This window comes from Embiotoca jacksoni, unplaced genomic scaffold, assembly GCF_022577435.1.
Source record: "Embiotoca jacksoni isolate LCO1_2020_lvr unplaced genomic scaffold, fEmbJac1.0.p SCAF_2, whole genome shotgun sequence".
Lineage (NCBI taxonomy): Eukaryota > Metazoa > Chordata > Actinopteri > Embiotocidae > Embiotoca > Embiotoca jacksoni.
The window spans coordinates 3,744,578-3,759,660 of NW_027185340.1; the positions used below are offsets into that span (position 1 = coordinate 3,744,578).

Below are 15,083 nucleotides of genomic sequence, written 5' to 3' on the forward strand. Positions count from 1 at the left end.
TTTCACATGTTCCTTCTTTTGGAGGATGGAGAGGGTGATAATAATGGTTGTATGCGTTGATTTTGTGTGCAGTGCTAAGCAGCTGGTCCGCGGAGAGCCTAATGTGTCCTACATCTGCTCTCGCTACTATCGGGCCCCTGAGCTCATCTTCGGTGCTACTGACTACACCTCCAGCATAGGTAAGCTGACTCCCGCTGACACAATCACCATTTAACCCTTCATATGCTCAACCTCAGCACAGAAAAGATGCCATTTTATGTTGCTCATGATTTATATAATGATGAAAGATGAAGAAGCGAACAGAATATTGTCAGAAGGTCTGTGTTAAAGGTGAGCTGCTTATCTTGACGTCCTGTCTGCTCCTGTGACTTCATTTTCCTTTTGGTGAACCTGCTTTTCCTTCTAGATGTCTGGTCAGCCGGTTGCGTACTGGCAGAGCTGTTGCTAGGACAACCGATCTTCCCCGGTGACAGTGGAGTGGATCAGTTGGTTGAAATTATCAAGGTAAAGCCTGGGCTGACCCACCGGGTGTAATTATTAATGTGTAATACTTACACGGGTGAATGGCAGCTCACGTCGTGGTTCCACGTCTTTGTTCCAGGTTCTCGGCACCCCGACCCGAGAGCAGATCCGTGAGATGAACCCAAACTACACCGAGTTCAAATTCCCTCAGATCAAGGCGCACCCTTGGACTAAGGTGAGTCAACAGGTACAGGAGCCCTTTTACTTCTCTAAGATCCACCACAGCAGCATCTCCACCTCCATGTTTCACTAACATGCCTGCTTGTCACGTCAAAGCCATCCAAACCTCATCATCTCCATTCAACAGACTTAAAACAGCTTCAGACTTGCTCTAAGCTTTTTAGACTCCGTCAAGTAGAACTGATGCAGAGAAGGGACATCTCAGTTTCCAGGCTAGAGACTCAATCTCAGAATGGTTTGATTTTTTTTTTTCTTTCTTATTTAGAAATCTTAAACGTTAAAAATCCCTTTCAGGCATATATTGATACACACAGGTTATTGTGTTTTTAGACAATGATGATTGTCTCATGGTTTTTACACCAATACAACTTCAATTATCTTTTTAAACTTCATAAAATGACCTTTTCTCACAAAATTACAGAATCTATGAATATCCAAGTACATTTCATTGGTAAAGCTTAACTGCTGGACACAAGAAGTGTCATACTTCACTTTAAAGTCCCTTCTCAGTCTTTCTGCACCGGAGGCTCCAAGTTTCCACATCATACTTATGTAACTTGAATTGGACCAGAATTGGCTTTAAAATGATTTGGGCTGTCACAAATCATGCTCGTAGGCACCCCCCTCCAAAAATTAGATTTTCGTTAAGCATGGAGAAATCTCCCCCTTGAGCAGCCTTGTAGTTTTGAACTCTGCACAGTGAAGCTCAAACATTAAACTGTGGGAACAGTAAAACTAATTTTTCAGGAGGGTGACTTGATTCTTTTTTTAGCTTGACATCAGATTGATGTCTGAAGCGCCTCCGTGTGGCCGCTCTCTGCAACTGCATTTAACTTACTACTGTTCACTGCTACAGCAATCAAACACATTCATTGATTCATTCATAACATTTCATAAAAATACATTTGAATGATGACATTAACTTTTATTAAAATCATTATCATCTGCTAACACTTCGTAGTGTGTGTGTGTGTTTGTGTTTGTGTGTGTGTATATTAACAGTCTGAAATGTCTTGTTATTTGTACAACACTACGCAGGGGACTTGACATGATCGCTGCTGACTTTATCTGTCATTGGTTTTCAGGTGTTCCGGCCACGTACCCCTCCGGAGGCCATTGCCTTGTGCTCACGCCTGCTGGAGTACACACCTACAGCCCGCCTCACCCCTCTAGAGGCCTGCGCACACTCCTTCTTTGATGAGCTGCGCGACCCCAACGTCAAACTGCCCAACGGGAGGGAGAAGCCCTCGCTTTTCAACTTCACCACCCAGGGTACGAACAGGTGTCCCCCAAAACAGAAACACCTCGCATGTACTTGAGGAAAGAAAAACAAAAAAAAAACTATAGTGTCATTTTTGCATTGCAAATATAATTTAAAACAACTATTAAAATAACAATTGTAAAGGATAAGGTGTGCGGGCTTGGAGGTATGCAGTCTCTGAGTGCCTTTTTATTTGGGATAATTATTCCCCTGCATTTTAATCATTTACATTGAATGTCTTTTACGTCAAATTATCCACACAGCTTGCGCAAATCAATCTTGGTGTTTAAAACACGCAGACATTGAAAGAGACGAGTGGGGTAATGAAGGGGCACTGTGGGAGAACCAGGCCAAAGCCACGCATCGGTGAAAAACTTGAAAATGTTGTGGTGGATGCACAGGAAGCCTGGATGTGCTGATCTCTGGTGGCCTAGACTCTTACTAGCGCCAGGTACGCTAAGGAACCAAAAATCTAATCATGACATTGAACAGCAAAGTTCTGAGTCGGGTACAGCCTACTTTAATATATCCAATTTTTTTGTTATATTTCCACGTTAATCTTAATTTTTTTTTTTTTTACTTTTCCTGCCACTATTTACAACTCTCCTCCCTTCAATTTCACAATTATTCATGTTTATTCATGTTTGACCGACTCTGTTATCCCGGAGTCGCAGGTAGCTTTGTTACAACTTGACTTCATACAATTTTATGGTCTTTCTTTTTCAGAGCTATCTAGTAATCCTTCTTTGGCCTCCATACTCATCCCTGCCCACGCCCGCAGCCAGGCTGCCGCCTCTACCCCAACCAACACCTCTGCCACCACAGGTTAGCGCCACACTTCCTCAATCCGGCCCCTGTTTCATGTGGTTCGCACCTCTATATTTATCACTTTGAAGCACTGGTTGTTGCTGCTATTATTGCTAACGTGAAAAAAAAAAAAAACTTTCATCCCCGAAGTTTAGTGGATTTTAACTTGAGGAGAAATGTGCATCGATGTCACATTGTGAAGCGCTGTGAACACTAAACACATTTCATGTTGCTTCGACCACAGAGGTGACCGTCCTAACGTACAGGGTCAGTTTCGCACATTTTGACCTGGAAGCCTCCCAGTACAACCTGTAACTGTCCATCACCGAGTACCTCCAGTTGGCTGTTAAGGGCCCTACTTATACGGCTGGACTCACAGCAGTACTTGAGAGGGGGGAGGGGGAGATTACCAATTTACTTTCCCAGCCTATATTTTTCAGTCTACTTTGCTTTAAAGGCACAAACACATTTTTACTTTTTTTTTTTTTAAACTTTTTTCTTTTTCTCACCGTGTATCTTTTTGGACCTTTTATCTCCTAATCTCCAAACCTGACCGTAAAGGAGCATTTCTTTTTCTCCTCCGTAGATGGCAGCAGCACAGAGCGAGGTCCCAGCACCACCACCGCCTCTGCCTCGGCCTCCAACTCCACCTCCTGAGCCCAAACAACCACCCGCCCCGCCCCGGTTCTCAGCCCCGGCCCGCAGCCCTCTCCATCGCCCTGGCCAGGGGGTGAGCTCTGCTCAGCTCTGCTCTGTCCTGCTCTCCTGCCTGACAGCGGCGGAGCGATGCTGAAGCGGTCCGGGTTCAACAGCTAACCGACAGCCCCACGCCACGACCACAAACCCAGCGTCCCTGACCTGCCTCGTTTATCCCCGACCGGCCTCCTCATACAGCTGTTTGAACTCTTCTCCATCCTCCGTCAAAGACGTCTCTCCGTGCTCTTTCAGCGGGGAAGGGAAGCGCAGGGCCAGAGGTGTTGCCGATTGTACTATTGATAAAAGTACACTTTACATGTATACACAACGCTAGCCTGCTAATGTTTGTAAGAGGACAATCTGTAGAAAAGTCCTAAGCTGTTCCCCTCAGCCGTCTTCCTATCTGGCCTCCCCTACACTGTTCCATTTTTTTTTTTTCCTGCACCCTTTGACCTCTGACCCCCGTGTCCTCTGGCCGATCCCCAGCCCCTCCCCCCTTCGGTTCCTTCTGTAGTGCATGGCCTGAGTATGGTAGGATCACCTGGGGGTCGCCACGCCCTCTCACCTGTCACCTCTGTAGACAAGGCATGAGGCTCATGCACGCGTATACACACATACACACTCATAAACAGACACGCACACACATGGATGCATGATGATGCTGATGTATGTGGAAAGAAGCAGTCTAATTTGGGGGGGGGGGGGGGGGTAATGTTTGGACAGGTTGTTTTTTTTCTTTGCCTGGGGTTGTTTTTAAATGGTTAGCGAGCTGTTTTACCCGACCTTTTGTTTTGTTGTTTTTGTTTTTGTACTCCTGAGCAGATGTTTTTGGATTGCCATGTGCGATGGATGTGACGTGTATCTGGTCCTGTGTGCTTGTATAATATATACATACAATACAAAACGAACATGCATACATACACAGTTTATATATTACTTTTCCTTATGTATAAAAAGTATATATAGATATATGTATATTAACTACAATGGATCAGAAATCATTTATGGTGAGCTCATATCTGGCAGAGCAGTGGCAATATTTGCTGCTGCCTAAAGACAATAGATTTAAAAAAAGATGGTCCTTTTTGGGGGGTGGGGGGGTATTTTGCTGGAGTGTGGTTAGATTCCAGCAGCCACTTCCCTGTTCTCTTGTGTTGTCTGTATTAAGGCTGTAGATGGATTTAGGGCATCGCTCTAGTCCCTGTCTTTGTACCGACTGTCTGTGACAGTGTTTCTGTGACAGTGCAGCGTCATGACAACCGTGCTCTCCTGTCTCTCTCTTCCTCTCTCTGTCTCTGTCTCTCTGTCTCTGCGGCGAATTCAAACACACTTTTCTTTCCCCGACTCTTTGAGAAGCCTCGGCGGTGGTCTTTGGGCACGCCACCGGCCGTCTCGTGTGTTGTGACCACTTGACTCCAGTGTTAGCCTAGCGTCCTCTCTCCTCCACCTGCAGCACATAGAGCCACTCGGTACAGTCTGTCCAATCGTCTTATTTACAGAAAATACTCACGACATTAAAAAGAAAAAGAAGAGAAAAAAAACAAACTGAATTTGTATATACAGTATAAATGCTCCTCACCAAAATTCTGACTTGTATGACTTGTATGTTGTTTTTTTATGTTGTTATGTTGATTATTTTTTTCCATGTTGTGTTCAAGGTATGTATATATGCAGACCCATGTACTGTTTATGAGCAAAAACAAAGATGACAAAAGGTGGGGAAAGAAATGAAAAAAGATTTAAAAAAACACAAAAAAAACACAAAAAAAAACAGAATCAGGGCAAAACTGATGTTGTTCATGGATATTGTAGATGATGATGATGATCAGCTTTATCCAGCCATATGTTCAATCTTACCTGTACAGTACAGTAGATGACAGCTGTATTATTGTAACAAGAACTAGTCATGTATAGTGTAATTATAGTTTGGAGTGCCTTTGCTTTCATACACCTTCACCTTGTTTCCACCCTCACCCTGCCCCCGCCATCACCTCCACCCAATGTTGTGACTCTCCCTTTGGTGCTGTTGAATGTCCTGCTATCCTGCAACACACACGCACGCACACACAGACACACACACGTGCACGCACACACACACACACGTGCACACACGCACACACACATTCACAACCTCAACCTCTCTTCCAATTGATTTCAGTCCTCCTCCACTCGCGCGTCTTCCCCCTCTTCATTGCACACTTATTGTAATATACAGACATTGTTTATTGTAAGGATATTTTTCCTTAACTGAAGATACAGTAGACAAGTGTTTATTTTAATAGATGTTTTATCTTGGACACACATGTATACCACGGTCCTGGCACAGACTCTGGGGTATGAAGTGGGTTGGTGGGGTGTTGTGGATGACAGCAGGGGTTTAAGAAAAAGGCCTCACATGCTGTATGTATACAATACAGTTTCTGTATCACTCACAGTGTTGGTTGTGTTACCAAAGCCAAACTATGACGTAGTTGTGATGAGCCATCCTCAGAGGCAATAACTCTCTCTCCTCCTCTCTCTGGATATTTTGTTGTTTCTCTGTCCTCTTGCTTGTTTCTCCTCCCGGTCTGAATATTCGCGGAGGGGGAATTCAGTAGCACCTAAGGGGTTGAGTCATGTAGCCTTTTTTTTTTTTTCCTGTCTCCTGCTTGCTGTAATTTTGCATTCATGAACGTGTTGCTACCCTCCACCAGAAGGTTTGACCACTTCACCCTACCCCTGACTCCAGTTCAATAAATACACCACAGTGGTTACCAAAAAAGAAGAAAAGCAAGTATATATACTAGTATCACATAATATACTAGCATATACACTAGTTGAATATGCTAACTGGGTTTAAAGAAAAGAAAATCTAAGAAAATACTACAAAAACATCCTGTATAACAGTACTACTACTTGAATGCCTCTGTTTGTGACTGAAATTTTTATTTCATTTATTTTTTTTTCCCCCTTTTGTTCTGTGAAGGTATGCTAAATGTGCGCCTCTGTAAATATTCCCTCTGCGTGCTCCGAGGAATAGTCCCCTGGTACTGTAATTTGCATTAAATAAAGAGTAGGATAGCCTGGAAATGATCAAGAAAATTGACTGTTTGGTCTTCTGTTATCAGGTTTGCTTGCACTGAAGGTGCCAGGCACAAGTTTGGTAAATTTGGTAAAGTTTTGCAGTGTAATATACCCTACAGCTTTGAGACGACATGCACCAAATTCAAGTATGTGGCGTGACGCCATTGAGAATAGTGTGCTATGGCTTTGTTTTTAGAGATCCGTTGTATTGTTTTCGTACAAATGGAAAAGAAGTATAGTGACCCGTCGGTATGACTTGAAAATGGAGATGTTTTTTTGTTTGTTTTTGCAATGTTTAAAAATATCAAATTTCACTTGGTAGAATAATACTTCGGGATTACCTCTAGTCTGTAAAAAAACAACAACACCATTATGAGCACCGCCATGTAGTCAGTTATTCAATGTTTCAGTTTATGGTGAATAATTTCCACATTGTTACTCAAAAGAATAAAATCATTTCGGGGATTCGTAGGATCCATACGAAACTTTTGGACATTTACAATTTTTATTTTGCTACCTATTCTCCATATTTCATTAAATCTAACCAAAATTAGGACTCTATTCGGAGGTGCACAAAAACAACAAAGAAATCCTGCGATATCGTCTACTGTTTAACTGCAAAATGTCCCTAAAGTTGAGTTGGTGGGATTTTGGGGTGTTCATTGAGCTCCCACCCACGACCTTGTGGAATTTGGCCCCGAGGGAGCGTCACAATAAACAAATGATTTTTGTAGTGTTTCCTATTGTCTTTATTTGATCAAATCTCCATTAAATTTGGTGATACATTATTGAATGATAAAGAAATGGTGAAAATGTATGTGTCGATAGTCCCTACTGTTTTTCCACAATCGTTCAGCAAAGTTGCATTAGTGAGAAAACAAACAGACATTAAGATGATCAAAGTTGTCAATGCAACACCACATTTCAACTTTTTACTGCATGTAAGGCCTCTGAGCAAGCATGCCAGGTTTTGTGGAATCGCATCAATAGGAGGCGCCACAGGCAACAGATCAACTCCTCATTTGCTCTGAGATCTTGTGTGGAAATATGATCACAGTGGGGCAGTGCTGCTCATAATATAAAAATTAATCCTAGATAAGAACCATCGTCATACACTTTGATCTGAAGTCCACCTTCACTCAGTTTTATTTATAGATTTTCTGTTTTACATAATGGCATCAAAACACAAAACTAGGAGGTAAAAAATATAAAAATAAATGTTTTTCTTTCCATTCTCCAATCAAATACAAAAACAACATAGAAATGACAATACAATTAAATCTGCTGCAACCAGTAAACAAAACCAAAACTTTGTAAAACCTAATTCTGCTTTACTTGTGGTTTCTTTGATTTGCAGGTATATGTGCAGAGAAAAGGTAATAGATTACTTTTCAGGAGGACCTGACTCAAGTTGTGTGCTTAATGCAGGAGACAATTACTTAACAGAGAGGTATTTATTTGTATTTTGACACATCTATAACAATAAGAGAATACTTTCATTTAAATAAATGGCCACATTCAGGTTTGGGTCTCCAATATTGAATAACCGCAGAGTCTCTGAGTGCTTCAGCTGTCCATGTACAGTAGTTGGCTGCATCAGAATTCATTTCAGGGGTTTTTACTGACCACCTCCATTATAAGAGGAGTGATAGTGTCCGGTTGGATGTCCTGTATCTGCAGAATCTGTTTGCTGTACTCCTCAGTCATTGTTCTCATCTCTGTAAAGCAGGCTATCACTTTGGGGTACAGCAAGCTGAAATAACAGAGGAAGCAAAGTTAGATACATCTGGGGAGGTTTTCACATCGAATAGATTGAGAGTGGCACGTTGTGTTTTGCTTACTGTTTTTCAGGTCCTGTTCTCTTGCAGTCAAACCAGGATTTTAGAGTCAGTGCCAAGTTTTCATGGACCTTGTCGATCACCTTGTGCTGCTGTACACCTGGACGATCTGATGGATCAATTCAAAACAAAACCTCTCTATATTCAAAACAACCTGAACCTGAGAGCATCTGAAAATACAATATTATGTTCAGCGAGGGTTTAAATATTTACAGGGTTCATAAATGATTGATAAGCATGGGATGAACTGATAAAAAACCTCCTGCTACCTGGAGAAAACAAGGACATAGCTTGCATGAGAACATACTCTTCCTCCTGCAGTTCCAGTTTGCGTAGTGTGTGGTGAAATTTGAACAGAGGCTCCAGCAGGAGTGGCTGGAAACCTGCTACAAAACAGGAAAACAGGTCAGTGACAGCATGCGGATGGAAAGACCAGGAAACAATAACAAACAGTGACAGTTGTCAGAAAGTCAGAGACTCGGTTGTATAGACAGAAAGAGAGAGAGAGAGAGAGAGAGAGAGAGAGAGAGAGAGAGAGAGAGAGTTAGGTAGGTAGGTAGGTAGGTAGGTAGGTAGGTAGGTAGGTAGATAGATAGATAGATAGATAGATAGATAGATAGATAGATAGATAGATAGATAGATAGATAGATAGATAGATAGAAATAGCCCTAATTGATTTTCCAATATCTCCATGTGAAAAAAATGAAAGTCTGTATTTGCACCTTCATCCTTACTTGAGTTTGTTTGTTGTCAGTTTAAACCATGGTTAGGTTAGCCTGACCAGAGAGCTCATTAGTAAAGTAGCATGAGGAACATGTACACTTTAAAACACCCTGCACTATGACATAGAGCAAAATGACTGATGAGCACGATGTACAATAAAATTATGACAGACATCTACTGGCTATTCAGAAAGCTTTTCTTGTGGTCTAAACTATCACCTAATGCAAAATGTACTTTTTGAGAGATGTTATCACAATAGCAATATTATCAACTGTCTGCCAACAAAAGGGAGCATGAAGACAATGACTTCATTTTACTTGATCTTTAAACAGACAATACCGGTTTGACAGCATTGTGGCAAGTGTTCCCCCCCCAGAGTCACGTTACACAACTGAGAACATGCAATACAAGGTGACAGACACGGTTATTTTGGTCGTAATACTTTGCAACTGGCAGTAAAATGCTGTCACACAACGCGAATGAAACCAACATCAATAAGATGAGAAAGTACACCTCCAATTTAACCCGTCATCAGTTACAAAAACATTATTGGAGGGGTGAAGATAATGCTTGAACCGAAATGTCAGTGCGTTACTTTTCATAACGTGTACTGCATCTGTAAATCCGAGGTTCCTGACACAGACTGATTTTGTTTTGTTTACTTTCACAGTGTCAACTATGGCCTGGATCCCCACAGACAACACATATCTTCGTGCTGCCACTTCTTTCATCAACACCAGGTCCTATTTGTGTCTGTACTGAAAGCATTTCGTATCATTGTAAGTAGATCCGATTGCAATTATGCTCTTAACAAATCCAGTGTCAGACCAGCTTTCCTGTGATTCAAGCTCAGGAAGGGTTGATGTTGTAGTGAAGCACTCAGTATGAGTCTGAGTATGTTTTAGCTCAATGTTCTGGATTTATAGCCCACAAGTTTACTGTTCGTTTCACTCTTTTTGCTCTTGCTTGCCTTGTTTTCAGCAGCAAATAGCTGTTTTCAGCAAAAAGCTTTAATAAGACTACTCGTCGGACACCAAATGGCATACAGACATAGTGAACATAATGGGGCAATAACCGCCTACATAGTAGTTACTTGGTGGTGGTGGAAAGCAATAGAGAGCTAAAAGGACTAAATGGGTGGCAATGATTCCAAATGAATGCTATTCTTGGAAACTGTTTGCTTATGTGTTCACCATATTAACTATGTTGTCATTGTGTTTACAGATTGTTCTTCTGTTCTTAGATTTAAAAAAAAAAAAAAAAATGAATTAAAAAAAAAAATTATAAGCAGTTCTTTTAAAATCATTCATCCAATTCAAATTAGCACAGTGTTATGTAGTTTCTGTCTGTATCCATGTAAAAGTGTTTTTACGATTCTCATTAGTACATTTTTATATTACTATAAGAGTTTGTGTGAGCAGTCACACCTCGCACCACGTCATCTATGCAGTATGTAATGGGGCCACACTCCCAGTTGCTTGTTTTTGAGTTGAACACCATGTTGAAGCGGATATGCATTATTTCAAAGGTGGCTCCCTTCAGCAGAGATATTTGGTCGCCCATGGTTAGAGACCTGAAAGAGATCAGCTTGACATGACACAAACTAAATTCTGCCTAACAGACATGAAGCATAAAAAAACATACCCACAAAACAATCAAATATTCATTGATGCACATACGTACCGGAAGTCCTGAAGACTTTTAGAAAAGCTAATGATGTCTTGGATCATGTATGTTGTGAGGTCAGCTACATGCGGAAGAGCAGTGAAAACGCAGCCGTTTTTGACCTCGTCTCCTTCGTGGTTTTCTTGTTTTTCAAAGGAACCCCAGAGACTGGAGAAGGACGACGATGAGGACGAGGACAGGGAGCAGGCACGCGAGGACGCCGTGGGGTCACTCGCAGATTTACTAGCCGTGTTTGTGGAGCAGCTGGTCAGCGGGTGAGGACGCTCACTTGCAGACTGGTTGTCCTCAATCACAGGAAGTATGTTTCTGTCCATAGGCTGAAAAAAAAAGTTCAGACGAGTTCAAAAATGAGGATGATGAGCACCTGAATCTTTGTGCAGTCTTTCACACACCCTGAAGCCACTGAAGCGGGAGAATGCCGAGTCAAATGTGCTGCGGTGGCCACAGAGTAGCTCCTGAACCACGTTTTCTTGTTGGGACGAAAGCTGTGATGACGCGTTAGTCATCTTCTTCTTCTTGATTTGGATCCTCCTCTCCAACACCTCCTGCTCAGACATGACCACTAAACAGACACAACAAAAAACAACATGTACTCAATGTCAACACAGAAATACAGATTTAGAAACATAACTGAAAGAAAAGTTTAAGTTTAACATTTGTCTATCCTATTTATAATTCTGTTGAAATAGTCCCAAAGCAAATATACAGTAGTGTAGATCATTTAATGTAATTTGTAAGGTTGTTCTTTAAGGAAGTAAAAGCCTGAAAAATATATATTCTTTAAACCTTTATTACTTTGTTTTAGTGCTACTAAAGTAATTTCTCATAGTATGCACAATAATATGATCTATTTATACAGTTGGTGAATAATAATTTGCAAACACTGATGCCATATCAATATGCACATTTAAGAATACATGACCATCATTCTAGCAATTGAAGAAAGAACTTCTCAAAGCATCGCAAAACTAACCGGCATAAAAGGTGTCTCCTGAATAAGAGGGCATAATTTGTTGTGTTCGGATGTCACTTACTCTCTTTGCGCATGCCAATAGCCTGGCATTTGTGGAAGCGGCAGGCTTGACACGACCGGCGATTGTTTTTCGTTATGATGCATTTATTCTGGAAAGGACAGCGGGGCTGCGTTGACCTCTTTATGGCACGTCTGAACGCATTTAAAAATCCACTTAGTGACAGCTTACAAACAACAATCTTCACAAAGTCAGAGACCACCAGAGTGAAAACACACATATTATTATAGTCTTACTGTGTGAGTATGTTTGACTGCGCAGCAACAGCCAGGAAAATAACTAATGTAAAGTAATGAGTGAAAATTTGGAGTATCAAACCAAACATACCAAAAAAATAAAATAAAAAAAATTATGGAATGGTGGCAACAAACTAATAATCAAAAATAAATTGGCCCAAAGTATTACTACAATAAACCAAAACCAAAGTGGTCAGATCTCCAAATGAGACAAATACTGCAGCATCACTTGGCAGGTTGTTTTTAATGTACGACAGTAGACAAATCATGCACACCATGTAATCATTATTTCAAAATTAAAAACAATAGCAGTAATCATATACCTAAAGCTCCACTTATCCTGCCTGATTAATTGTGTGTACTGGGCCTTGGTGGATAGTCTGAAAAACTGTTTGGGTCTCTCAGCTCTAAGTTCTTAAGTAGTTTCAATCTTGACCTGCGTAACAGGAATTTCACTCACAGCAGTGCATCCATGATGGCACCCGGCCTCTAATCTTACAATCCTCTGAAGACCTGCAGGCCAATAAAGTGTTTGGATGGCTGCAAAATACCTGCAGCTGTTCGTGGGTATAAGCTTGAAGGCAGCTACTCTGTGAGTACTTACAGTCAAGGTCATTAAAAACAAGTGAAGGAGTATTAATGGATGGGGAACTTAGCATGTATCAGATATCTGCTTATATGATGATATGAAACACTCCATGTATGAAAATTCAAATTGAATTGAACTGGACTGAAATTTACACATAGTTATTAAGCTTAAAACCTTGAAATAGTTTTCGCTTTGTCTCTGATAGTATTTCTATGTTCCTCTCAAACTGTTGGGTGGGTATCTGTCGATGTGGGTGGCAGGCTGCTGAGTAAGGTAAGTTGTATTAAACTGCATTCAAATGAATTGATAAATTTGTCTACTTTTTAAAAGCTCTTTAATCGAATGTTTAGAATAAAAAAATAATTTTAATATTAGATAAAAGAAGTGTCATGCTGCTCCTTAATTTGCTTAAATATTGTTTTAAAAAAAATGGCATTCAAGCCAAATGAGAAGCTCATTGATAATTGCTAATAATTTAATCCAACCAGGAAATATAAATGCAGCACATCATATGGATGGACTGGGATGATGGCATGGAGAGATGAAATGAGTGAGGGAGGATAGAGGAAACAACCTGACCTGAAGAAGCCCTTGCAGCCTTCGCACGTCAGGGCATTGAAGTGGTAACCCTTGGCCAGATCTCCACACACACCGCAGGCTCTGGGCTCCTCATCTTCTGTCACCTCCTCCTCCTCCTCCTCCTCCTCCTGCTCCTCCTCCTCCTCATTCTCCATAGTGAGCTTTTCGCAGAGGGTCTGCACTGCAGCAGCCTTCTCACTCATTCCCACCTGAGGGCTGATCAGATAAAACCGGTGATGATTTTTAGCAGCTTGAAATGAACCGCCATACTGGTTCATTTCAAGGGAAGTGAGGTTGATAAACACAAGCACGAACAACTCTGTCTTTGCAAGTCATTTTTACATGTCACCTTTAATTTTTTTTAGAGGGCATACAATCTGCAGTACTGTGATGGTCCTGCCTTGAAAGGAAAGGATGAGAGAACATGATCATGCGCTTCTATTGCATGTCTGAATAAAGGCACACTCATAAGTGTGTAAGACTCAGTGTGGAGTCAGTGAATTGATTATTTGAAGGTATCTAACCTTTAAATAATCAATTCACTGTCCACAGTAGGGAACCATATCCAACGTCATAACAGAGTTAGGCTATCAATAATTTATTCCACCACAGTTTTTGGGCATTTTCAGTGGCACGCTCAACACAGATATGAGGTAGCCTACAGGAATATGTCAAATATTTGAATCTTTATTTTTAAATAAGCATTAAGCAGCCTATAATATGGTTTTAAATCTTGAAGCTCAGCTGAAACAGATATGAAGAAAGTGTGTTTAAGCAGCCTATGAATCAAATCACCCTGCACGCTGTCTATGACGCTGATTTGAAATCATTGTGTATTTTAGTGTGATGCGTTGTGCGCCTATAAATCATGCACAATAACCATCATCAGCGATCCAGCATTCACTTTCACAATCGTGAGAGTCGCTTCTGAATAACACATTGTTTTGGCCAAAGCTCCTCTTTTCTTTTAACTTGTCCGGCAGCAAAAAGTTTGAGCAGTAAACTCGTATTTGTAATAATTATCCTAAAAAAACATGTTCTCTGTCAATCTAAACAAAACAACAAACAAAAAAACAGGCGTTTACCTGGTTAAAGGTCGAGCTTTATTCAAATAGAAGGTCGAGATCATTCAACTCACTCACTTGATTAATCCAGATGTCTAAACAGCTGTATGTAGTCCACAGAGTTCCGCCTCGCTTTGATGAATCCAGGAGTTACTTTACATTTACAGAGCACACAACAGGTGGATGGGGGCATTAGGTTTTCCTGCTGGACGTGTTGCCCAATGTTTTTAACCGAACTAATGGCTTCAAGTATTCCGTTTCAGGAGGGCGGAGTTAGAAGTCCGGCACCGCCCTCCTCGGTTCAAGTCTGTAACCTTGTGTTTTTGTTTTTTAGCCTTACCTTGGCACCAAGTGACTTCATACGCTGAGCCTTGACGTCTGGATAATGCTGAGGTCATTTTAGGGGCTCATTGTCACCAGTACTTTGCTGTCAAACGGACATTTGGGAATTATAAAAAAAAAACCATCAAAATCCCACCCTCTCTTTGTCCCTTGCTGCGTTCATGACAAATTGAAATAATACGATTGGTTGAATTGAGAGTGTATTTTGAAGTCTTTCTGCCCTCTAGTGGTCAAAACTCCCACTGTAAGCATCTCATGTTGATGGACAGACTCCGTAACCACTACATAAGGTAAACCTCCAGTCATATGAAAAAGTAAATACACCATTCACACATCCATCACACTTTAAAATCCATGAAATTAAAATCAGAATTTCCTGATTAAATGCCAATGACTAGAGCCTTCTTAGGGATTGACTGGTGGTTCCTGTCTTTATTAAACGTCTGACATCTTGAATCTAGTTTTC

At 41.1% G+C, this 15,083-nt stretch overlaps 2 protein-coding genes across 5 annotated transcripts in view; one reads left to right on the forward strand and one right to left on the reverse strand.

Moving 5' to 3' along the window:
- The window catches only part of gsk3ba (glycogen synthase kinase 3 beta, genome duplicate a), a 31,570-nt gene extending 25,023 nt beyond the window's left edge, over window positions 1-6,547 (forward strand). The window contains exons 6-11 of one of the 4 annotated variants that reach the window (XM_069154018.1): window positions 73-179; window positions 407-504; window positions 602-697; window positions 1,788-1,974; window positions 2,690-2,788; window positions 3,357-6,547. In XM_069154018.1, the coding sequence (XP_069010119.1) occupies window positions 73-179; window positions 407-504; window positions 602-697; window positions 1,788-1,974; window positions 2,690-2,788; window positions 3,357-3,427 (658 nt within the window). In that variant the 3' untranslated portion in view covers window positions 3,428-6,547. Of the gene's footprint in view, window positions 1-72; window positions 180-406; window positions 505-601; window positions 710-1,787; window positions 1,975-2,689; window positions 2,789-3,356 lie in introns of all 4 variants that reach the window. The other 3 variants (XM_069154017.1, XM_069154019.1, XM_069154020.1) reach the window with 3 other exon arrangements.
- Window positions 6,548-7,645: 1,098 nt separating this feature from the next.
- On the reverse strand, window positions 7,646-14,696 carry nr1i2 (nuclear receptor subfamily 1, group I, member 2). Its single transcript, XM_069154016.1, has 9 exons — window positions 14,354-14,696; window positions 13,212-13,427; window positions 11,811-11,941; window positions 11,169-11,338; window positions 10,774-11,093; window positions 10,518-10,663; window positions 8,637-8,753; window positions 8,371-8,476; window positions 7,646-8,282 (listed from the first exon to the last, which is right to left on the reverse strand). The coding sequence occupies exons 2-9, from the start codon at window positions 13,412-13,414 to the stop codon at window positions 8,138-8,140; spliced, it is 1,338 nt and encodes a 445-aa protein (XP_069010117.1). The 5' UTR covers window positions 13,415-13,427; window positions 14,354-14,696; the 3' UTR covers window positions 7,646-8,137.
- Between the last annotated feature and the right edge of the window lie 387 nt (window positions 14,697-15,083).

What these genes read in the sequence shown, in the direction of transcription:
- nr1i2 (XM_069154016.1), bottom strand. Translation starts at nt 13,414, where the DNA reads ATGAGTGAGAAGGCTGCTGCAGTGCAGACCCTCTGCGAAAAGCTCACT. An exon ending in TATTGGCATGCGCAAAGAGA is followed by an intron (nt 11,339 to 11,810) that starts GTAAGTGACATC and finishes GTGTCTGTTTAG; the next exon opens with TGGTCATGTCTGAGCAGGAG. An exon ending in AGAACAGGACCTGAAAAACA is followed by an intron (nt 8,283 to 8,370) that starts GTAAGCAAAACA and finishes CTGTTATTTCAG; the next exon opens with CTTGCTGTACCCCAAAGTGA.